This window comes from Dasypus novemcinctus, chromosome 12, assembly GCF_030445035.2.
Source record: "Dasypus novemcinctus isolate mDasNov1 chromosome 12, mDasNov1.1.hap2, whole genome shotgun sequence".
In the NCBI taxonomy this organism is placed as follows: Eukaryota; Metazoa; Chordata; class Mammalia; order Cingulata; family Dasypodidae; genus Dasypus; species Dasypus novemcinctus.
The window spans coordinates 78,206,770-78,230,252 of record NC_080684.1 but is presented as its reverse complement, the minus strand read 5'-3'; the positions used below and the strand labels follow the sequence as shown (position 1 = coordinate 78,230,252).

General features: G+C 41.5%; 1 protein-coding gene across 3 annotated transcripts in view; it reads right to left on the bottom strand.

Annotated features, from left to right (window-relative positions):
* Positions 1–23,483, bottom strand: part of PLXNC1 (plexin C1) — a 137,014-nt gene that overhangs the window by 57,868 nt on the left and 55,663 nt on the right. For all 3 annotated transcript variants that reach the window (XM_058308541.2, XM_058308540.2, XM_058308539.2), the window contains exons 6-11: positions 19,419–19,566; positions 15,819–15,903; positions 13,763–13,865; positions 13,522–13,623; positions 4,404–4,543; positions 1,531–1,710 (exon numbers count right to left, since the gene is read on the bottom strand). In XM_058308541.2, coding sequence (XP_058164524.1) covers positions 1,531–1,710; positions 4,404–4,543; positions 13,522–13,623; positions 13,763–13,865; positions 15,819–15,903; positions 19,419–19,566 — 758 coding nt within the window. The remainder of the gene's footprint in view (positions 1–1,530; positions 1,711–4,403; positions 4,544–13,521; positions 13,624–13,762; positions 13,866–15,818; positions 15,904–19,418; positions 19,567–23,483) is intronic.

Below are 23,483 nucleotides of genomic sequence, written 5' to 3'. Positions count from 1 at the left end.
CAAATTCCCAACCTACCATTGTATTTTACTTAGGGAGATGGGGGACACTTTGGACTAGGTGAAATTAGAAATAACAACAGAAGTATAAATTCCTATTTGGTAAACCATATGAAGGACAGCTATGATCTCTCTCCAAAACCAAGCCAAGTGATTTCACATATTCTCGGTGCATAATCTTGGATACACAAAGGGTCATTAAATGTGAAATAAACAGCTGTCCACAGCTCTGGCCGTCCTTCCTGCACAGCTCATGTAGGTCGCCAGACACCCAGTCCAGGGGACAGGAGCCTGGTATGTCAGCTCGGACAGTCGCTGATGACAAGGCCAGGAGGTGGGTCGGAGCAGGTCAATTAGCGTAGGACAAGCGGGAAGGCCCTGGCCAGCCCGGAAGCCTCTGGCCGGCTGCAAGGGGGAAGATGGGTAGAAAACCAGACCGAGCACGCCCTGCAGAGGGTCAGGCTTCAGAGCCACATTCCAGCTCGAGGACCTGGGAGCAACCAGGGAGCAGGCTGGAAATGTCACAGGGGCAGGACCTCCGGCAGCCTCTTCTCTTATGGCACAGCAAAGCATGGTGGTGACAAGAGCACAAACTCCAGCCGCTAGACTGCTTGGGAACGTGGGCCAAGTTATTTAGATGTTTCATGCCTCGGTTCACTCATCCGTAAAAGGGGCTAATAATAGAACTTTTAAACTTGTGAGGATTCACCGAGTTCATCGATGTAACACGGCTGACAGTAAATGCTTTCTCAATGTTTGCTTTTATTTATAGGAAGGAATAAGTCCCTGGGGTGGAGCGTGCCATACTAGAGCCTTAGTTTAGAAATTCAACTTTCCTTGCATCACTTCTCTCTTAATCCTAAATATGAATACTTGAAGTGATATATAACAAATCTTCCTCTGTAGTCTTATCTAGAGAGTGCTTTGAAAGTTAGATTCATGCTGTGCAAGGTGAAGAAAATACCTTTAAGGTTATATTCCAAAATCTGAATGTAGATTTAAATTAAACTAGGCAGAGACTCCTCCCCCACTCTAATATATTGGATTTATCTGGGTGAGTTTCCTTGGGATTTTGCACCTCTCATTTAGGGAGCATCTCTGAAATGTACTGCTTTTCATTATTTATATAGCCCTCAATAGTTCCCCGAAGAATTCAAAACAACTTGCTCCAAAGGTTTTAAAAGGAAAGACGTAAGAAAAAAGAAGCCTCGTGTCATAAGCAGAGGAGAAAGGTAGGGAATAGAAGCAGAGACCTAGACTAAGTACAGTTACCGCGAGCAAACATTTTAGCTTTGAGCTTCCTGGAGGCCATGGCTAAGAGAAAAACAGGGCATGTTCATAGGGTTCCCTGTAACAACGGGAAACAACTGCTTGTCGGGTCCAGGCTTTTCTAGGAATAAATCCAAAGAGCAACTTTATGTGAGAAATTTAGATATGTTTACTATTTTCATATTTATTCGGGAGAAGTCCTTGGTCTTTATGCACGGGATCCTTTAAACTACGAGAGAAAAACGTTACGAAGCTAGAAAGTACCTGGTCCAGGTGGTAGCAGGAAATATAAGGGAACAATGTGGCAGAGCAATGTAAGATACTGGGCCCACCGAAGAACAATTGCCGCCGTCGAACTGAATACACACATCCTTCATTTCTTTTCGGCTTGATGGAAGAGAGAATTTCATATGGGTGTCATTCAGCACGTGGCTGACCCGTATCCTAGAGAGGGTAGAGGGAGAGCCCTTAAGTGACACAGGCACTTAGCACCGTTGTGTACTCAAGGTGACAGCATGTGATTTTTCACTTGAACTACAACAGTTCACGAATTATCAGGAAAACAGCTGCAGGCAACTGCTGATTAATCAGGGGCTACTTATCCAGTCTGGGTATTATCGGGGACTGGGTTCCTCTTTCTTGTGCATATTTTATCATGTTTCTCACACTTCCCTTAGAAGTATGGGGGGAAGGGGGGAAGGGCGGAAGGGGATGCAAACCGTTGCCTTTAAGAAACAAATGGAATATGAACTGGGTTTAAATGATACTAAGGAAGTACCATTAATTACGTTAAGGATGCTGATGGTATGTTAGAGATACATACTGAAGTATTTATGGGTTGAAAGAACATGATGTCTGGGAGATGCTTTAAAAAACAAACAAAAAACTCGAGCCCCTTTCCTACAAAAAAAGCCAAGGAGATAGATAAAACAAGATTGGCAAAATGTGGACATATTTCAAAGCTGGGTGATGGGTACAGGGAGGTTCACTACACCTTTCTCTCTGTTTTTCTGTGTGTTTGAAAATACCCAGAATAAAAAGCTTGAAAAGGAGAAATCCCCGCCAAAGGCCTGGGAGGATAGAACCCAGCACCAAGCAGAGATGGGAATTTTGCTGTTCAAAGAAGAGAGAACCCAAGCAAGAGCCGGAGGGATCTCAGAATGGATAAACGGCAGAGCCAAGCACCTCCCAGGAAGGCTCCAGACTTAGCCTGGGCAGTCCTGGCTGCTCCCAACAGCCTTCAGGTGTCAAAGCAAAGCCTTCCACAATGCTCCCTCTATAAATTAAGCTTCCTCTGTTCGTGATGTCTGCAATGACCCTCTAATACCCAAATCTTCGAGACCGAGTTGTATCTGAATAATGCTCAGTCTAATTATGCTACATGAGAATCTATTACCATTAAAGGGTATATGCATGAGTCTGGATGTTGAATACTATGACTCAACCTTTTAATGAAGTAAATTCCAAAAACATTTGACTGTTTGTGCTTACATGACCACAGATTTACATTTTAAGGTTTGTTTTCAGAGTGAAGCGCTTGAACATTCTTTGTAAAATGGCTGGTCATTACAATTCAAACTTGTTTATACATTTTGGAAGGAAAGAGGTGGAAATGTCAGTCATTCCAACGACTGGTGTTGCATTTTTCACCTCAGGATAATTAGACATATTAAATAACTGTACTAAAAAGTTTGGGATTATAGCACAAACTCAGGTACAGGGTTAACAAACTGAGTGTTACGTTTACGCCAGTGAACTTGGACTCACTACACAGATGTGGTTCCTGAATGCTACATGCAAAGAGGTCGCTTAGTCATTTAATTTAATAACTGCAGTGTCTCAAGACACATTCAGAATTGAAATGAGAGCATAAAGAGTCAGAAACAGGGTAATGCTCTGAAAAACGACTTGCTTTCCAGTGCAGTTGATTGCCTTTCAGTGAACACACAGATGTCTAACTTCACAGGTTTCGCTACACAAAATGAAGGAATCTTTGCAATACGGTATTTAGCCTGGATAAACGGCACAAAAATACCTCTGCTGCATAAATACAACCACTAATGTGTGCTTGATAATTCTGGCAAATAGCAGAACGGAGGAGAGCTACCGATGAGCAGCTTTCATCATCAAAATCACAGATATCTCAAATTTTCTGCTATGAGGGGAAGGGGATGGCAGCTATGTGCAGCAAATGAATTATAACAGAAAGTTCAGTAAATAAGCATGGCAGATTAAAATGCTGTACCAAATTGGGTTTAGTAGTTAAAAACCAAAATACCACACTTCAGCAGATTGTCTTAATCCATTTCCATGATGACAACAAGCTCAGTATTGTACTTCATGTAGAATGCGACATCTTTTACTCGAAATTAGCCCAAACTTATAAAAGCTAACAAGCAGAAAACTCAAAATTGTCTATTGTGTTATTACCATTACACTTCCTTTTTGGGGGGAATGGTTTTCATTTGCACAAAGATACATGAGAAACTGATTTCTTTGTTTCAATATCTCACTGAAAGGATGAGTTAAGGGAAAATAAGTCATAGAAATAATTAGGTTCATGTTTTATATTGGCCAGACCATTGTGTTGGGTGTTTTATTCTTTTTCACTCCCAACTTATATTCCATTCAATTATTATTTGAGCCTGAGACCAATCCAGTAAAGAAAAGAGGACTACAAAAAATAAAATCTCCACATAAAACAGATCAGAAAGTTTATTTTTTCAACACTAGGTCTTTTTTTCCCAACTCATTGAAAGGTCTGCCATGTTTTTCTCATTAAATTCAGAGGTACTCAAATATTTTTCTAAGTGGATCATTTTTAAAATAGGGTCTGCTATTCTATATCCTTGATTTTGTTAATGAAAATGAGTCAAGACTCAAAATAGGCAACAGCCTGAAATGACTGCAGGCTGAGATTTTGGGGGAGACATACAGGACAGATTCTTTCACAGTGAACTTCAGATGTGATGTTTAAATTATTTTACTCCTTGGAACTCTGTTATATCAGATACTCCAGTAATTGGCCCACTTGGGCACATGGACATAATTTAACTATACACAGATGATAATCTTTGGCATGGGTTTTAGCTTTTCACTATGGTTACCAAGAATAAATTACTAGTGTTTCAACTCACACTTCCTTATCACATGTACTGGTTCCTTTCAGGATCATCGTGATGTTAGATGCCCTGGTAAAGTTTGCTCCTGTAACTATCACGTTTCTTTTCCCTAAGGTCGATATTTTCTGTGGCTCAATGGACTTAATGGAGAAACCCTATTGGAAATAAAAGATTAAAACACCAGATCAAAGCAAAGCAATGGCATCATTCCAAAAAATCTGTTTATGCACTGCACTTTGAAAAAAATCACTGGGAAATTACAACATTTTGCAAACACAAGCAGACAGTGTTTAATGAAATCAATGAATTCAAGGAAGAGTGCTGAAGATTCATGTCTCTCAACATGTGACAGCATGAGGTCAAACCAATTAGTCTTTGTCTCACAAGACAGTTGAAAACACAGTTGAAGAGTCTGACATTCCATCTGAAGAGTGAGACATCACTAGAGTCTCAAAAGTGCTTGCTGCCATACAGTTTCTGGAAGCTCACAATGTAAGTGAAATGAAGGAAAAGCAAAGGAGTCCACTGACCGTAGGCCAAAGACAGACTCATCATTAAGCTGAATAAATGTCATTCCAGAGAAATTTAATTCCCAAGAAAGCAATTTCTATACTTGTGTTTATTTCAGGGAGGCTATTTGAATTGAAGAGTATACCACAGGGAAGGCAACCTTGAGGAATCAACCCATTGAGTCACATAGCAGCAAGTAGCTGGGTGCCTGAATCACTGTGGACTACCATTTCTTCTCCATGGTTTGCAGATACCAGGATCTTAGCCGTGGTACCCATTTCAGGCTTTATCAGGCCTATAGTCAAGGAAGACTTTCTTGGAGTCACCTGATACCTGGCCCCATAGAATGTAAGTGTAGGCCACGTTACTTCTCCATCTGCAGGGTCTAATCAAATTTCCCTTTTAAAAAAAGCCCTTTATTTCATGGCAAGAATTACTTTCTCTTATTAAGACAAAACAATCCTAATCTCTTTCAGTTTCCTCCTATAGATGCTACCTTCTGTCTTTTTGATCATGCCGTTGTTCTTTTGGGGACCATGTCCACCAACTCTGTCTTCTTCCAAGAATATGGTGACCCAAATAGGGTGTGATATACTATAATTCTGGCCGACGTGAAGTACAGAAGTGAATTTCAGACTCACACTCTTGATATTGGAAAACAACCTCAAGGTTAAGAGATGCATAATCACGTGAAATTCGGCTGAACCATCAATGCTGAGTATATCCAACTGAAGGGTAAAATCAAGGCAGAAGTCACCTAGCCACTGGGAGAACGTCAATGATGTCCACCCTCTATCTAGCATCTGCTTCTTGGAGTGACTGTGTATTCCCTACTCCTTTGTGGTCCTCATCAGGACAGTGTTGCTGGGCTGCCGGGGCGGGCCCTCCTGCTGAGGTGGGCATTTTATCATTCCACTCCTCATCAAACAAATGCAGGTCCTATATGGTAGGGCAGTCACCATCACTCACCGCTATGGCTTGATTTTGCAGATCGAGGTAAATTCATCGTTAATGTCATCACAGCAATGATGTAAGGTGACAGAGAATTGATTTCGATGACAGGATTTATTTTAATCACTTTGCAAAGGACTTTCGCCCCATACTTACAGAATCGCTAAGAGCCTGAAAGGGTCACTTTAATTATTCTGTTACACTTGACTGCATTTTATGGGGGGAATTATCTACTAGAGTGGTACTTAGAATGGAGAGATTAGCAAAGATTCGAGATAAATCCCTTGCAAATGTCAAGTGTGTGTTGGATGGCAAAAGGCTTACTCTTTGCTCATCCCGGCTGAGTGAGCAAGTATTTACTGAGCACCTACAGGGTCCCTAGGACGGTGCCAGGTTTTGTGAGGGACAAATGATCTGTGTGTGCACCAGTTCAGGAGCTGGCAAACCACAGTCCGTTGCCTGCTTTTGGGTAGCCCATGAGCTAAGAACGATTTCACATTTTAAGTAGCTGAAAAAATATCAGAAAAATAATATTTCATGATATGAAAATACATGAACTTCAAATTTCAGCATCCATAAATAAAATTTTATTGATGCACAGCCATGCTCATTCATTTACATATTTATCTCTAGCTGCTTTCACACTCCAACAACAGAGTTGAGTGGTCGCAATTGAGACCTTCTGGCCTGCAAAGCCTAAAATATTTCCTGCCTGGCTCCTGGTAGAAAAAGTTTGCCGACCCTTACACTAGGAGAGTCCACTGTCTTCTCGGGGAGGCAAGATTGACTGCTTGTGCTTGTTTTGTTTCTGAGTAAACCATGCAGGTTCACATTACCATCCACATCAACTCTGAGTCCCAGTTTCTTTTCTCTCTAAACAGCCTCTCCTGTTTGTTATATTTATATCGTTGATGTGTGTTCCAGCAAAATTTTCAAACATGCCGAGTAAAAGCTACTTCTCTCCTCTCAGTAGAGGATAAAGAGAGCCTTATGACTAATGTAGAAAAGATTTTGCTCCTTAAATAGCTCTACGGATACCACCAGAGGACCTGCCACGTTGCCTTATTAACTTTTTTATTTCCCCCTGAGTAGAGACAGCCTCTACCCGGAGTTACTTCAAAAGGATTAAATTTTACAACCTTATTGTTTACAAAAGTTTCATTGGCTTGTCTAGGATGGAATCCAGCCCTGGCCTATCTCATGAAAGCAGATGCTTCCAGTCTCTTTTCAAAGAGGGTCAGATTAGTAATCCTTTATTTGCTCAGACAACCTCTCCTAATCTCAATTAAGTGGGTTAAAAAGCTACCAAGAGGACCCCATCGCTCAAACAGTGCAGATATATGGGAAGGAAGAGGATGGGAGGGGAGGGGAAAGAGAGGAGAACTGGGGAGGGGAGGGGAGGGGAGGAGGGAGTGGGTAGCTAGAGAAGTGCAATAATTCTTAGAAATATAACATGTTCTACTTTGGCTGATAAGGATTTTTCAAAAATCCAGTACAGACAAAAAGAAAAAGGCAAAGAATGACCCCCACAAATATTTCACACGTTCACTTTTTTAGTTCTGTATTTTAATCAAGAGTTCATTCATGAACAGACACGAAGCAGGGGGGACCCACACACTTGCACATAGAAGGTGATAATTTAAAGTCATAATCGAGTGGCTACAAAGAGTCTTCCCCAGTTCTACGATTCCCCCTTCAACCTATGTCCAAGGATTTCCATACATCCAGTCAAACTATCTTCGAGTGCATCCATCACAGACCTCTGTTCTGCCCAGTCATTAACCTTGGAGTAGTTTACTTCCTGTCAGGTATATCTGAAAGATTTAACAGGGTTATTTTTAAATGGTTGTACCATTTTAAATTTATTTACTAGAACCCTTTGAGCTCTTGTGTCTCACAAGCCTTTTTGACTCCCTGTTTTGTATAAGACAGCATATTAGAAACTGGTTAATTAGGTGATTTATGGATTATTTTTATTTTTTTTTTAAACTGAGTTATTATAAGAGACTGGAAATAGGACAAGCACTAAGAAATAGTTATCTTTGACGAGGTCTAAGAGGATTACTCTTGAGAGCAAAAGTACCTTTTGTGAAGTCTGACGTCAACACAATTCAGATTACCATGACATTAATGGAGAAAATACTGCTGTGATTGAAAAGAATATTGGAAAGAGGTGCATTAGGAAGGCTCATTTTATTAAGACCAAATCATACTCTATTAATCTGTTTTTTAAAAAAAATCTGAATATAGCAAAGCTCTCTGTAGGCCTGGACCTGAATCAACACTGAGTAAAATGTCTCTCAGATTTTCACTTGTGAAATTAGTTCAAACAGGACTGGATAAAAAGTCACATGAATTCAAAACCAGCTGGAAATCTGAAACCAAAGGACATTAGAGAGATAAAAGGTAGCACAACTAATTAAAGGAAAGTGTCCTATAGGGCCCTACAGGGGTGAGTATTGGGTTCAGAATTATTTAACATCTTTATTAATGGCAGAGAAAAGGATGAGAGAAATATATTAAGAAATGTATAAACTGAGAAAAGTGGTAACCAGTGGTGGAGAGAGGAAAGTATAAAAGGAGGTGAGATATGGAAAGAAAACAGCAAAATATGATCCCACCAAAGAAAAATTAGAGTTCAGCAAAAGCTATCCATTGGATGCTCAGCTCCCAGGAAAATGCCCCTTCATGGTAGACAATGGTTCCAATCCTAGTGAACTTGGGACATGACCTCCGGTTAGTCCTAAGAACCATCAAGAGTTAACTGCCTCCTGAGAAAACCTGGAGACTTCGTGGGAGGAGGTGACAGACGGAGACCTGTGCTAAGAGATGAAGGCTCATTACCTGACATGGGGACACTAAGGCCAGGCTGACACGGGCCACTCCCTAATGGTGTACGTCTAGCCATTTCACCTTCTGAGTGTGGCCCCTCAGGGTTGGAGTGGGTGACTTCCCTGGGCCCCATGACCAGGGAGGGCAGAAATTTCCCTTCAGTAGAGGTTCCTGATTCCTAGTTAAACCCAGCCCCTCGAAATCCACTCCCTCTGCCAAGTTTCAACTCAGGCATGAGATTCTTGCTCTTCCACTCTCCACGTGGCCTACATCTCCTTCCAGGCGTCCTCTGCTCTGCTGGCCTTGGAGGATGCCCAGCCTGGCCCGAGTCTCACGCCTTCACTCTGACCACGCCTCAACCTCCCCCTCTTCTTCACCTCACAGCCTGACCCAGCTAGAGAGCTTCATCTCTACCCACATCTCTGGCACAGATGGAGCAGGTTTTGATAGGCTAATGCCAAGAGAAGCCAATATCAGTCTCCTTCCAGCCACACATATATCATCAATATTACATGGCTCAACATTTGTTTACATTTAACAGGTCATACAATGGAGAGTAGTGGTTAAAACTGTGGGCTCTGGAGTCAGACAGCCTGCGTTCAAATCTCTCATTGGCCATGTATTACCTACTTACCCTAAGTCAAAATTTCCTTGTCTAGAATGGGGAAAATAGGCCGACTGTGATGCTAAATATAGTGATGCTCTTAGCTCACATGTGCTGAACAATATTAGCTACCACCATTCAATTTAGTACATTATGGCATGCATTCTTGGATCTTTTTCTGATGTACACACTCAACTTCCTCATTAAAATGAATCTTGCTTCCTCCAAGATATTATAAATACTATGAAGTAAGCTCCATGAGGGCATACATTTTGCCTGCCAATCTAGCACATAGCGTTCAATGTACATATGAATTAACAAACAAATGGATGCATGAACCTTTGGAAGGGAATCCCACAGCACCTAGCACAGTGCTGGGCCCAAAGAAAGCACTTGACAAGGTATATGTTAAATTTAATTTCACTTTTGAAGGCCAGGGTCAGTTTGGATTGCCTGTGAGAAATGAAAATGCACATTTAAAAAGCAAAGGAGGGGGAAGCAATTGAGCTCCCACCTACTACATGGGATGTCCCGGGCTTGGTTCCCGGTACCTCCTAAAGAAGACAAGCAAGGCAGAGACCTGATGTGATGGGCTGGCGCAGCAAGCTGATGCAATAAAATGATGCAATAAGAGACACAGGGAGAAAACATAATGAGAGACACAACAAAGTAGGGAGCGGAGATGGCTCAAGCAATTAGGTGCCTCCTTCCCACATGGAAGATCCCAGGTTTGGTTCCCAGTGCCTCCTAAAAAGAAGACCAGCACACAACAAACAGACACAGCAAATGCAAACAATGAAGGGGTGGGGAGAAATAAATAAATCTTAAAAAAAAAAAAAAAGAAGGCAATGGAGGGATAATATCTAGGTCCTTTCAGAGCGGACATTGTCCCAAATCCCTTAAGATTGAGGAAAGAGCAGAAATAAGGGGGAAGTGTAAACACTGACTAAAGTACATTTATTATTATCTTGTGTAAAGGAAGTAACACTGATTAAAATCTTTAAATAAAAAGAAAAGGAAAAAAAAGCAATGGAGGGAGAGAAGAGAAGGTGCAAGAAAGAGAAAGAAAGAACAATTTGAATGAAAATTCTTCAAGGACCGGAGACACGTCAGAACATGTTTTATTTCTGTATATCATGAAGACAATGACATGATGTCACAGATCTCCACAACTTTTCCCTGAAAACAGGAAAGAGAGGATAGCCTTTTCTGCCTTCAGTGGGTGAAGGCACCAGATAGAAGACTGATTGGAAAAGGAAGGAAAAGTGATTAGGGCAGGCCAACAGGGTCAACAGTCCTTGATATGATTTCACCTGTTAAATATGTGGATTTTCTGAGAGACAGACAGATATTGGCCTCCATAGAAGAAATTACTTCTCATCAAAAGATCACACGTAGGTTTATGAGTTAGTTGCCCTCGAGGTGATGGTTTTCCTTAATGCAGCCCCCATGGTAAGTGACAGCACACGTTTTGGGGTCAGGGTGCAGGCATGGACGATAAGGTCATGAAACAGTATGAGGATAACCGGCCAAAACTGGGACTGAACCAAGAAGCCTCTCTCATAACTACCCCATTTCTGGATGAGCAAGTTCATATGTTAAAGAAGTAAAGTGTCTTGAATAGCATCCCATTGCACTGAAGAATCAAGTCAAAACTCTTAAGGCTAGTGTGCAAGGCCTTACACATGTGGGCTTCTGGGCCATTTCATCCTTATCTCCCATAATGCCCTGCAACCTCTGCTCCAGCCAAATTGGGCTTTCCTATGCATAGGCCCTGATATGTCCTGGCCCCACACTGCACCTTTGCTGAGGTTCGTCCCTCTGCTTAGAATACCCCCTCCTCCATCTCTATGCATCTGAACACTTCTTGTCCCTCCCCATCAATCAATCCACCCAGGCCTTAACCAACCACACTGATGAAGTGTCTTCATCTGCCAGGCACTGGCTTTGCCATACGGGGATGCCTAAGCCATGGCCTGGGGTACGGAAAAGCTCTCTGGCTTTTATAGTTTCTGGTACTTTTCCTAGGTTAGCATTTTCTATCCTGTATTTTTTCATGGATGTATAGCTAAGATTCTTGAGAATATGGCCAGAGATGTGCCTGAGTCATTTGTGTCCTTCTCATGGTATCCAGCTCATTAAAACAGTACCTAGACGGTGCTCAATAAATGTCTATGGAAAGAATAACCCCCTGCTCAGCGTCAGCTCTGACTGGTCCCTGGTCCCTGGCATAGGAAGCACACAGTGATGTGTGATGCGTGAAGAGGCATTAAAGTAAAGCTCTCCATGGCTTCTCTGCTAGGAAAAAGAGTTGCAAAGTGGCTGGGTGCTTTGGTCAAGGCCAACACGAAGACCAAACCCACCAACGGGCCTGTTCCCATTCCACACGATAAGGCAGGGTAGCAGTGGGTCACAGAGCAGAGAAATCTGGCCTGTGACAAAGAGGGTTCCAATCCCTGTCAACCCAAATTATGATTTTGTTCTGGTGCGTCATATATTAAAAAAAGAAAAAAATTCTCTTAAATGTCTTTCTCCCAGCTAAGAAGGATAATCCACAAAGACGCACCAAAGACAGAGCTGGGCTTTTGTTTCCTTTCAGCCTCCTCCAATTCTCTGGGTGTCCCCAGGTCTGTTAACCTGCAGAAGTGTCAGAATTCAAAAGGTACAAGGGTCACCAGACAGGAAACCAGGATACCGTGACTTTGTAATTAATTTTTACTTTAAAATGAAAGTTTAAATTTCACTGCTTGGGACACTACTCAGCAATGAAAAAGGAACAAAATGATCGATACACACCAAAACTTAGAAAAATCTCCTGAGAATTATGTTGAGTGGAAAAAAAACCCCAAGGGTACATACTATATGATTCTACTGATGTAAAATGATTGAAATGATAAAATTGGAGGAATGGAGAAGAGATGAGTGGTTACCAGGGGTCGGAGACTGGGGATGGAGGTAGCAAATGGGGGTGACTATAAAAGGGCAACGTGAGGGACCCTTGCAATGTAACTCTTCAATATCTTGACTGTGTTAATGTCACTCTCCCAGTTGGCAACACTGTACTACAGTTCTGAAAGATGTCGCTATTGGAAAAAAACGGAATAAAGAGCACTTGGGATCTCTCTGCATTATTTCTTACAATTGCATACAACTCTATTACTTCAAAATAAAAACCTTAATTCTAATTTTTTTAAAAAGCCATATATCTCCATGACCAAGTTCCTGTCACTATCTTAGTTTTATAAACCAATGGAGAGAGAAAAGTAGTCCACCGTTTCATAAAAAGACTTTTAAAGTCCAGAGATATTGGCACACTGAGCTTTTCCAACATCTTTAATTAACTTTAGAATCCATTTTGATTCACTTTCACTCCACCTTTTACTTAATTCACTTAAAGTTACCATCAACTTTAAGGTAATGATAAAAACATGCTACTTATTTATATTGACACTTGACCTTTAAACAGCAGTGAATGGATACATCAGGGCCACAGATTAGTCATGAAAGAGAAAAGAGAGACCAGTTAATAGGCTGCTGTTTTTCATTTGTCTTTTCACACTAGACCCCAAGGTTAATGAGACAGGAACTTGTCCTTTGTTGTTTGTTTTTCATTACATAGCAGATGCTCAATGAACTCCTGCTGCCTGAGTGAAGCCATCATTTACGGGCTCGAGAAGGCAGGAAACGTTTACATTGTCATCTTTTCAAACATGTTTGTGAGTTGAGCTTGGTGATTTAGTATGAAGAAAATAAGAGGAATTCCCATGGAAATGCCATAGCACAATAACCGTTTGTGACAAGGATCGAGAAATATACCCTCAACGGCAATTCTGTTTTAGTGCTGTCAACCGCTGGTTAGGTCATTTCTGCGAAGCAGAGGTTAATGTGCGTCCGCAGACCCCACGCACAGCGTAACCCCCCGAAATGCAATCAGTGCCCTTGGCTAGACTTCCTTCTGTCACCACGTTGAGGCACAAAGTCACCTTTCAATTCTGCTTCTACTGGAACAACATCGTTTTTCATAATTACGGAGTTTTAATTTCTTCCACGCGAGTGTGCAGTCTTTGATGTATTGAGCCAATTACATGAAACCTGGTTAAAAACCAAATATTTTAAAGAGGGAAATTTGATAGAAAGTAAAATTGGGAATTTTCTTAAAGGAACCCAAAGTAGTAGGAGTGGCTGTTCATTTCAAGGGGGGATTTTTCCATCATCGACACAAAAATAAGGTCTCACCCGAAAACCCTGTTTGGTTTTGTTACTTTTATTCTCCTTGACTTTTCCTCCTCCAGGCGTCTTGGATGGTGCCCATTTCTCAACAGCAAGTGGACAGAACTCCTGAAATGAAAAAGCATCCTTCAACGTCCAAACGGGTGGGAAATCAAAGACTGAGCTGAACACAAAACGTCGGCTGGGGCTGGGGGGTCACAAACATTATTTTTGGCTAGACCTCGTAATACTAGAAATGTCACTTTACCTGGTTTCTCTTGTAATCAGGAGGGTCGCAAGCTGTGAAGGGGTGGATACACTTTCTCTCACTCTTACACCAAGCACAGCCAGTTCCAATACATACTGGGCATCTGGCAACATGGAAAACCAACTTAATTCCTACATTTTAAGGAAAAGGTTCATATCCTACAATGTCCCTCTGTGACATGGCGAGCAAGCATTTAAACAAAGAACGAAAATCCCTGGCCAGACTGTGATGAGCCAAAGGGGACAGAGAACACCCTCCTTCGAGGCTGCGGAGAGAGCATTAACTGTACGCCCCGCTCTGAGCAGCCCTCAGGGTTGATGGACCGTAGGGTGTTGCCATGGAAACCTGGAGCTGGGTCACCTGCTGCATCAGTAGATAACAAGAGCCCACTGGACCTGTGTCTGAAGCCAGTTCTGCTATTTGTCTACCCTCAGGTAAGTCTGCCCCTGGATATCCCTCTCGCTCCCCACCCTCTCTTCCTTTCTCCGATCAGCACACCTTCACTGGTGAGCAGTAACACTGCCAACTGTCTGGAAGAGTGAGACAAAAAGTGTTACCTGGCAAGGAGAGGGAATGGCCCCAGTGTTTGCATTTGAATCAAATTAAGGAAGAATTGTGTCTACTAATCAAATAACCGATCATGCATGGGTAACCGTGGAGGAATAGAAAAGCACTCATTAGAATAATCGTAGTTAAAAGAAGAGCGATAAAAATGGAAATTGAGGTTGGTCTGGAAAGCGAGCCTACGGAGGCCAGGGAAGGCCTGGGGCCTGCGCCTGTGAGGCTCCTATTTTATATATTCTTCAAGAAGTCAGGAAGCTTTCTGAGATTCTCCCGGACAGAGACTGCAGAATATGCCGATTCACTTTTGTCTTCCTCAGGCTACTTAAGTGAGCTAGAGGCAGGTTTCTGACTTGCACTCTTATCTTATCTCCCAAGTGCTTTTCCCATGGGAAAGGTCCCTAACAGGAAGGGCGCTTGCCCTCTGGGGGACCTGGGTCTGAAGTCTGGGTCTTAATTATCTAGTTGTAGGAACCCGGGCAAGTAACTTCCTTTCCTGTGGCTTCTAAAACTGGAGATTGGATGAAGCTGCTTCTCTTTAAATTTTCTTGGAACTATAAAATTCTATTCAGGCGACAGCTTTTCTTTCCTGTTTTCATGGACCTTTGAGGCTTTCTTGTATCAAGTTTCATATTTTTTCTCTTTAAATTCATTTTGCTTCTTAGAAATAATGAACGCAACCTTGTACCACCCTTCTTTCAAAGCACCTCCGTGGTAAAAAATGGATTCCAGAGGCTCTGGTGTTAAAAAACGGTAGTGTTACTTCCCAACTCAGTTGAGAATTGGGATCCATTTTTCCCAGAGAAGCAGTGGTTCCTAGGCCAAACCAAAAGAGATCCACAATTCAGATACTTGAATTACAGAGTCACTAATAAAACAGCCCCCATTGTTTCCATGGGGATGTCCATCCCACTTCCAACTGGAAAACCAGGATTCTGAAAAACAGCAGTGCTTCTGTTTTCTCTCTGCCTCTGCACAAAGGCACAGATAAGGTGAGGCCCTACCTCAGAGGGACACGGGCCCCAAGAGGCCAAAGGTGGTAAAAAGCAGGGAGAATTAATGTGTTATGCTGGTGAAAGGCGCTTCAGCTTGCCCTTCTCCTTGAGTACACCTTCCCCTAACTTGAGACTCACCCCCTCTCCCTCCCAACAAACTCCCGAAGCCGTTCTGGTCTGGGGAGAACCTAGCAGCACGCCTTGACTGTACCTCTCTCAAGGCCGCCTCCTGTTCCGGGGAACACCTATTTCTCTGCGGGTACAAGCACTTTCGCACAGTCGTTCTAACCCCTTGGCTGTGTCCCCTCGATTGGTAGGGCTTGAATGAACTAGCTAAGTTTATTGACTCCTGGGCTCTCCTATCTCCAGTTAGACCGGGCTCCAAATGGCACTTTGGAAAGTTCTACTCCACAGAAGAGTTCTTCAGGAAATTGAGGAGTGAAACAAATAAATGAATGAAAGCCAATGAGAGAATATTTAAATTTCAAATAAAATCTTACTCTCTTAATGATGAGCAGTTGGTAAAGTTGAATCTTTCTGATAAATTCCAAAAGCCAAAGAATGTCACGTTGACGACTAAAACATCTGGAGGGAAGGAGGAAAAGAAAGTCATTTATGGTGGATTCCTGCTAGAGTCAAGCATAGCTGTAAATGCAAAAGATAAATATTTCTTTGCCTCCCCTGCTCAGAGGATGGGGATGTGCCAGCTGTTCTCTTAACATTTCAATCAGTATGTGGTTCCTTCCTGCGGCCATTCACACCAGGCAGCCAACGCGCACAGCACCAGCCTCCAAACAGACCCAAACAGACTCACATTCCAAGCCTCCCTTGGATAATCACTAGGAAAAGCCATTTTACAGCCCATTTCCATCACAGACTCTCCCTGGGATTACTATCTCAGCTTGTAATTGGCCACGACATAAGAATAAAACAAGTCATCTAGCAAGAAGTGCCTAGAACATGATAACCAGAATGCTAGAAAGGAAACCCTGCACCTCCTGAAAAATCTGCACTACAAATATTTACCTAACAGACTCTAAGGTGGGGCTCTCCGCAGCTGGGATCCATAATCGTTGAGTCAACTGTTGCCACATCTAGGGAGAATGTTTTCATATTTGCTTTTGAAAACTTACTCATTGGTTAGAAAACCCCCAAAGAATATAGTAAAATAGGATAAAACCTGAGTTAAATCAGCATTAGAGAGATGGAATGTTTCCTGTATTTCCTTAAACTTATATATATTCCATCCAAGGCAGTGATTCCCAATCCAGTTGTCTAGCAGAATAACTTGAGAAAAATTATGGGGAAAAAAAACCCGAAAAACAGAACCAGATTTATGGGCCATGTTCCTAAATATTCTGATTTAGTAGGCCTGGGGTGGGCCTGGAAACGTGGTCTGTGATGCTTTCTAGGAAATGACTGCTCACAGCCAGGCTGGGCGCTCACTGCCTTTCAAACCCCGTCCAGGGATCAGGGCTAAACGGTGCCGTTTTCACTTTGGTGTTAAAACTGCCTTTCTTTTACAAATGAATGGGATATAATAGATGGTATTTTTCAAAGTCTTCACTTGACAAAATAAAAAGTTGGCTTGGCTTTATCAGCACCCCTAATTTTCTCACTGATGGATATGTGGTTCCAGAAGTCTGAGACACCCTCCCCCCAATTTAAGGTGCTGCTTTACAACAATAAAATTCACTCTGAAAGCCGAGATGCCACAAAAAATGATGCTCATATAAAGTGGGTATATGTGAAAAGATCATCCTCTGTTCAAAAGACACGGAGGTCTGGAAGGCTGTTCGACCTCTTAGCAAGAGCATTTTAACAGACACTTGAAAAATGTTAGTGGAATGCACATATGAACAGGAAGTACTGAGAAGCTCCCAGTAAAAATCCATTTCAATGGAATCTACAGGTGTCCAATGATGACAACTAACAAAAGCCAGCCTTTTCTGAGCAACATTTGCAAATATCACAAAGAAATGAAGACTCACGCTCTCTGCTCTGGGAACATTTGGAAAAAATGACTTGGGTGGAAATACCCAATAATGACAACATAGTTAAAGAAACACCACACGAGTGGTTTGAGCTCCAGGTAGTACCTGGGCATGAAGAAGGGGAGCTGGTGGGGGACCGAGGGGTGCTAGAATGGCCGGGATGGCGAGAGCAGAATCTGGCATGGCGGCTTTCAGTGTGTTCAAAAGCTGAAGGGCAACTGGGTTTAGGGAAAAGGCTCAGGTCACGTCAGGGCTGAGGACGGCCACGGAGAAAGGTTTGGCAGTGGTTGATGCCTGGCTGAGTGCAAGAGGTGGGAAATGAGTTTCTTTGCCTGCTCAAGAGAAGCCACGATTCAGAAAAGGGCAGGCAAAGAGTTGGGTGCAATTGATGGAGGCTCTAAAAGCAACTAACTAACTCTACAAGGTGATCTCAGATACTTCAGAAGCATATTTTACAGGTGAGCACGATTCACATTTTAATGACTAAAATTAACTAAAAGTGCATTACAAAGGCTGATGGTGTGGGAAAAGTAAAATGGAAAATTGAGGTAATTTTCCAAGCAATTCAGACCTCAACAGTCACTCTGAACCCAGTGGCTAACAGGCATTTTTTTTAGCCTGAATATTTATTTATTTATAAAATCAAGTTCTCTTTTGAAGGGTTTAGGGTTCATTGGGTAATTCCAGCTCTTACCACAAAGCTCAGATCAATTACAGTCATCAGCCATCCTAGGAGGCCTGCCCCATGAACTTTATTTCGAGCCTGTCCTACTCAAAGCAACTCAGTGAATCCTCAGTGCTGTCCACTGTACCTCCTAATCATCTCTTGATCTTCCACTTCTCTCCATCCCCTCTGCCACTGCTCAAGCTCTCACATTTATCCCCACTGACTCCTTTCGGTCTGACTGTTAGGAATTCAGTCTTGCCCTCCTCCAATCCATTCTCCCCCTGGGTCTATTCATTCATTTGCTTATTCATTTCATCAATTCATTAATCAAATGTATTGATTGCACACGACCAATTTGTGCCAGGCAAGGTTCTAAGCACAGCAATGAAGGTGTCTTCACAAAGTCCCTGCCCTCATGGGGCTTACATTCTAGTAGAAGAGAAAGACAATGCTTCAGTGAACTGCAAATCCGTTTGCTTACCTCCAGCTTAAATCCTTTCCATGACTCATCACAGCTCATAGACTAAAGTCCATGCTCAGAAGCCCTTTATGGTCCCCTGGCTGCCTTCTTTGATATCCATGAAAACTCTTTCCACGTGCCCTGACCTCATTTGCCTCTGCCATACATTTAGAACCTCTTTCAGTTCCTCAAGCAAAATGTTTTCTTTCCTTCTGGCCATCATACAAGTTGCTCTCTGCCTAGAATACTCTTTCTGCCTCCTCTTTGTTGAGTTCAAACCTATGCAATCTTTAGTCTTGTTTAGACATCGCTTTCTCTAGAGTACTTTCCTTGACCCCTAACTCACCTCCTGTGACCAGTTAGGTGCCCTTCTCAAGTACTTTCCAGGGTACTCTATGTTCCCTGCATTTTTCACACCTACACAATTTACTGACCTTCACAATAAATTATAAGTACTATGAGCAAAGATCAGGTCAGTTTTTTTTATCATTGCATTCCTAGCATCTAACCTAGTGCCTGTCTGGGACATAGTAGATGTTCAATAAATGTTTCCTGGATGAATGGATGAATGCAGTGAACTTAAGATGAGAGAATACTGGCTGTCATATTTCCTCCTCTCACCCAGGGATTCTCTACTTTTCAGACCTCCGAATTCTCTGAACCATTTGGGTAGGGGTTAGCCCAATGGTTTCCACTCTTTACTCCACTTTCCTATCCAACTTAACCTCCTCTTTCATTCCCCCGTCACATCCTGTAGTGGGGTTCTGGAGTCAAGAAATAAGGCAGAGCAGGGGTGAGCTAGACTACAGGGGAAGTGGGAACCAGAGATGAGGGACAGTGAGACTCTAAAATCAACTCTTCAGACTCCCTGTTATTTCACTTGCTTCCTAGACAATCTAAGCACAGGAGATTCTCTTGCCTTCTTCACTTTTTAGCACCATCCACAACAACCACAAAAACCAGAAGAGGGTACCTATACCTTTGTATGTTGCTCTGGTCAGGACAGTACAGGTGCACGTCTTGTTTGGCTGAGTTCTCCCCTTGCAGAGCTCCCTGTTGGAGTTGACATTCTTCACTGTACACTCCGGGTATCTTGGAGGAAAGCTTCCCACCATCGTCACAATGGTCTGTGCAGGGAAAAGGGGATATGGAACACAAACCATTGTTTTTTCATTGTTTCCACTCATTTAGAGCCTTAGGTGAACTCACCTTTTGATCTGCCATTGGAAGGAAACTTTCTCGGAGAGCATATCACTGATAGAAAGAAATAGATGTTTTATTGGCTATTTGGTTTGCTCTTCTGTGGATTGTGTATTCATATTCTTTGACCATTTTTCTGCTTTGTGTGTGTGCGCTTTTCTTATCAATTTTTAAAGCACTCTGAATAGCATAGATATTAATCCTTATCTGTCATATTCATGATACCTCTTTTCTCCTAATCTACTGTTTGTCTTGTAACTTTTGTTCATGGTTCTTGTATGCTACAAAATGTGTTTTTATGTAATCAAATACAGCATTTCCTATCTTGTTTACAAAGTTCTCCCCAAACTCTTGCTTATAGACAAATACAAAATTGTTCTACAATCTTTTCTCTTTTATTTTTAAACTCATATTGTTAATCCACCTGGTGTTTTATTTTATAGGTAGTGTGAGATAAGAGTTCAACTCTATTTTTATCCTGATGTTATAACCATTTCTTTAAAAAAATCCTTTTCCAACTGAACTGAAATACCACTTTTGTAATATATTGAATTATCATATAGCTGGAATTTGTTTCTGAACTCTGCTCTGCTCCAATTATCTGTTTTTTTTAAAGATTTATTTTAGTTATTTTTCTCCCCTCCCGCTGCCCCCCGCTGTCTGCGTTCTGTGTCCATTTGCTGTGTGTTCTTCTGTGTCCATTTGCATTCTTGTCAGGTGGCACCAGGAATCTGTATCTCTTTTTGTTGTGTCATCTTGTTACATCAGCTCTCCGTGTGTGCGGCACCACTCCTAGGTGGGCTGTGCTTTTTTCACGCGGGGCAGCTCTCCATTGCTGGGTGCACTGCTTGTGCATGGGGCACTCCTATACAGGGGGCACCCCTGTGTGGCACAGCACTCCTTGCATGCTGCAGCACTGCCTGTGGGCCAGCTCACACCACACAAGCCAGGGAGCCCTGGGAATCGAACAATGGACCTTCCGTATGGTAGGCAGACACTCTATCAGTTGAGCCATCTCCACTTCCCCCAATTATTTCTTGATCTACTTGTATTCCAATGGCATCAACTACTCCAATGTCATTTATTACTGTGACTTTAGGTATATTTAACATTTGATGAAGTAAATCTCTCTTTGTTTATCTTTATTTTTCACAATTTTTTTAGTATTTTATAGAAATCTAGTCATCCATATGAAATTTAAGATCATTTTAATCAAAAGGGAATATGGAGACTATGAGTCTAATTGGATTTATACTAAATGTATCAATTAATTTTAGGAGGATTTATATCTTTATGACATTAAGTCTTCTTATACAAAGATATGATTTTCCTTTCATTTGTTTTTCTTTAATTCAGGGTTTATTTAAGAGGATATACCTTAATTTCCCAGGGACCTTAATTGTTAAGATATATTTGTCATCTCTATTTTTATTTCTAGTGTTACTAGATTATAGTTACAGAAGGCGGCCTGTGAAATTCTCTACTTTTAAAATTAGTTAAGGTTTTCCTTGTCATCAAATATGTGATCAAATTTGGGTGGGTTGTTATATGTGTCTATGGGTATACCCATACGCACACACAATCCAGTGGGACAAAAAAAAAGGAAGTCTTGGCATTTCCCCAAAGAACCTCTTTCCCAAATTAATTATCTTTTTAAAAATCCAGTTAGTCCTTCTAATGAAATGGAAACTTAAAGGAATTAATATGCCAATGGTGAATCCTTCTGTGTGAGGTGCTGGGAAGGTGAGCGAAGTATTAGGAAGCAGTGAGTGGAGGATCAGGTAGGCTTTTCAGCCACTATGAAGAGCTGCAGGGCCAGACAGCCTGGGAGGTGTTCATCTTCTGTTGCCCTCTGACCTCCACCCAGACTTCCTGCACTGCCATCTAAGACTGCTCTCCCCTGATCCTCTGATAAGTTTGATAAGTCTATTCCAGGCCCTGGGGGTCACCCCCATCTTTTCATTTTTAAAACTTCTCTTTCTGGGCCACACTGTCATGCTGGAAGAAAGCAAGTTCTTTCAATCTAACTTCAACTGGGCTGAAGGGCAATCAAGTGAAGGGACTTGAGCATGGTAACAAACCCTAAGCCATTCCCATTAGCTCGTCTTCAACAAGTGGCTCGACTCTGATTCAAGTTGAATTCTTCAACCCAGCATTTATATCCATGCCATACATCTCAGAACATGATTGCAGCTCAGATTATCTTGTATACATATATCTTAAATTTAATTTGTTGCTCAAACATTATAACAAAAGTCCCATTTTCACCACTTTTGAATTTTCCACATTTCCATCCAGTTCTCTCATACACAGTTTTTACAGAGCTGTAATAATTGCATCTCTTTATCCCACAAATATTTATCAAGCTCCCAACGTGTGTAAGGTACTGCACAGGTACTGAATATGTCAGTGAGTCAAACAGCTACAGTCCTTGCCGTAGCTTACAGTCTAGTGGAAGTATGGAAAATTCCTTAGACTAAAACTGGAGGGCCACATCATAGTTTCAAGAGATGACAGAAGCCTTGGCTAGGATTATATAGTGGAAATGGAAAGAAGTGAACAAGATTCAAGGTACCCTATAAAAGCAGTACAGGTAGGTCGAAAGAACAGCCTGAAGAGGGTGTGGCATGGACAGTAATAGAAGAGAAGATGTTTAAAATGCTCCAGTAAGCCAAGTAAAATGAGAATTTTTATAGTGTCTGCTGGGTTGGCTACATGGAATTCACTAGAGACCTTAGCAAGAGCAATTTCAGGGAAACAGTGAGGCAGAAGCTAGGTTTGAGTTCATCTGAAAATAGGAGACAGCAAATTTTATCAGCAGCAGTGGAAGGAGAACTAACAAGGGAGCTGGAGGTATTTGCAAATGTCTGTGGATTCTAGGGGAATATGGTTACAAAGCTTTGGCATCAGCCTAATAAATCCAACATGGGAATCCTTACCAGATTGATGGTTCTCTCTTTAATTAAGCTGGATAAAGAGGAAGTGAAGACACAAAGGGTCAGATGGGAGAGAAGGAAAGTTTGAGTGTCAATTAGCTGGCAATGCCCATGGGGCCAAAACACTTCTTGGTACATAATATCTTATTAGGTCAAGATACCATATTTTACCTAACTGTCTGTCTTCCCTTTACTGTCAAAAGTTTGGTTATTTCCAGGTTTCTAATTCCATAAATCCTACTGCGTTAGCATGTTCATGCTTATGGGTTTGGTTTTTTTTTCCTTTCTTTCTTTCAAGTTACTTCCTCAGAATAAATTTCTAAGCCTGGAATTAGTGCTTCACGCAGAATGAATATATTTATGACTTTTGAAACATATTGCCAAATTGCTTTCCAAAAATGTTGTGCTAATTGACATCACCAACACTGGGTGTTAACATACCTTATTATCGCTTTAATTTGTATTTATTTGATAACTTGTGAAGTTGAACATATTTCCATATTTATGTCTACTCTCTAAGCCTCCTCTTGTGAAAATATATGCTTTTGCCCACTTAATTTTTGTAATTTTATGTTTTTCTTTTAAATTTCTCCTAGTTTCATTACCTTGACATTAATATTTTGTCTATTGCAAATATTTTCCAGAAGTGTGTGCTTTAGTAACCTCTTGTATTTTGTTGTATAGATCCTAAAATATTAGACAAATATATGAATACAGATGCTGCTTCAGAGCTACAAAAATTATCCTTCCAAATGATCTGATGTTTAATTCTCTTTTCTGGTAGTTTTTCTGTAAGTAGATTTTATATGTAATTCCTTAATTAGTCTAAATTTTACTTTAATATTTAATGTAAAATATTAATTTAATTATGTTTTCATATTGCATGAATATTATCTTTTATAGAATAA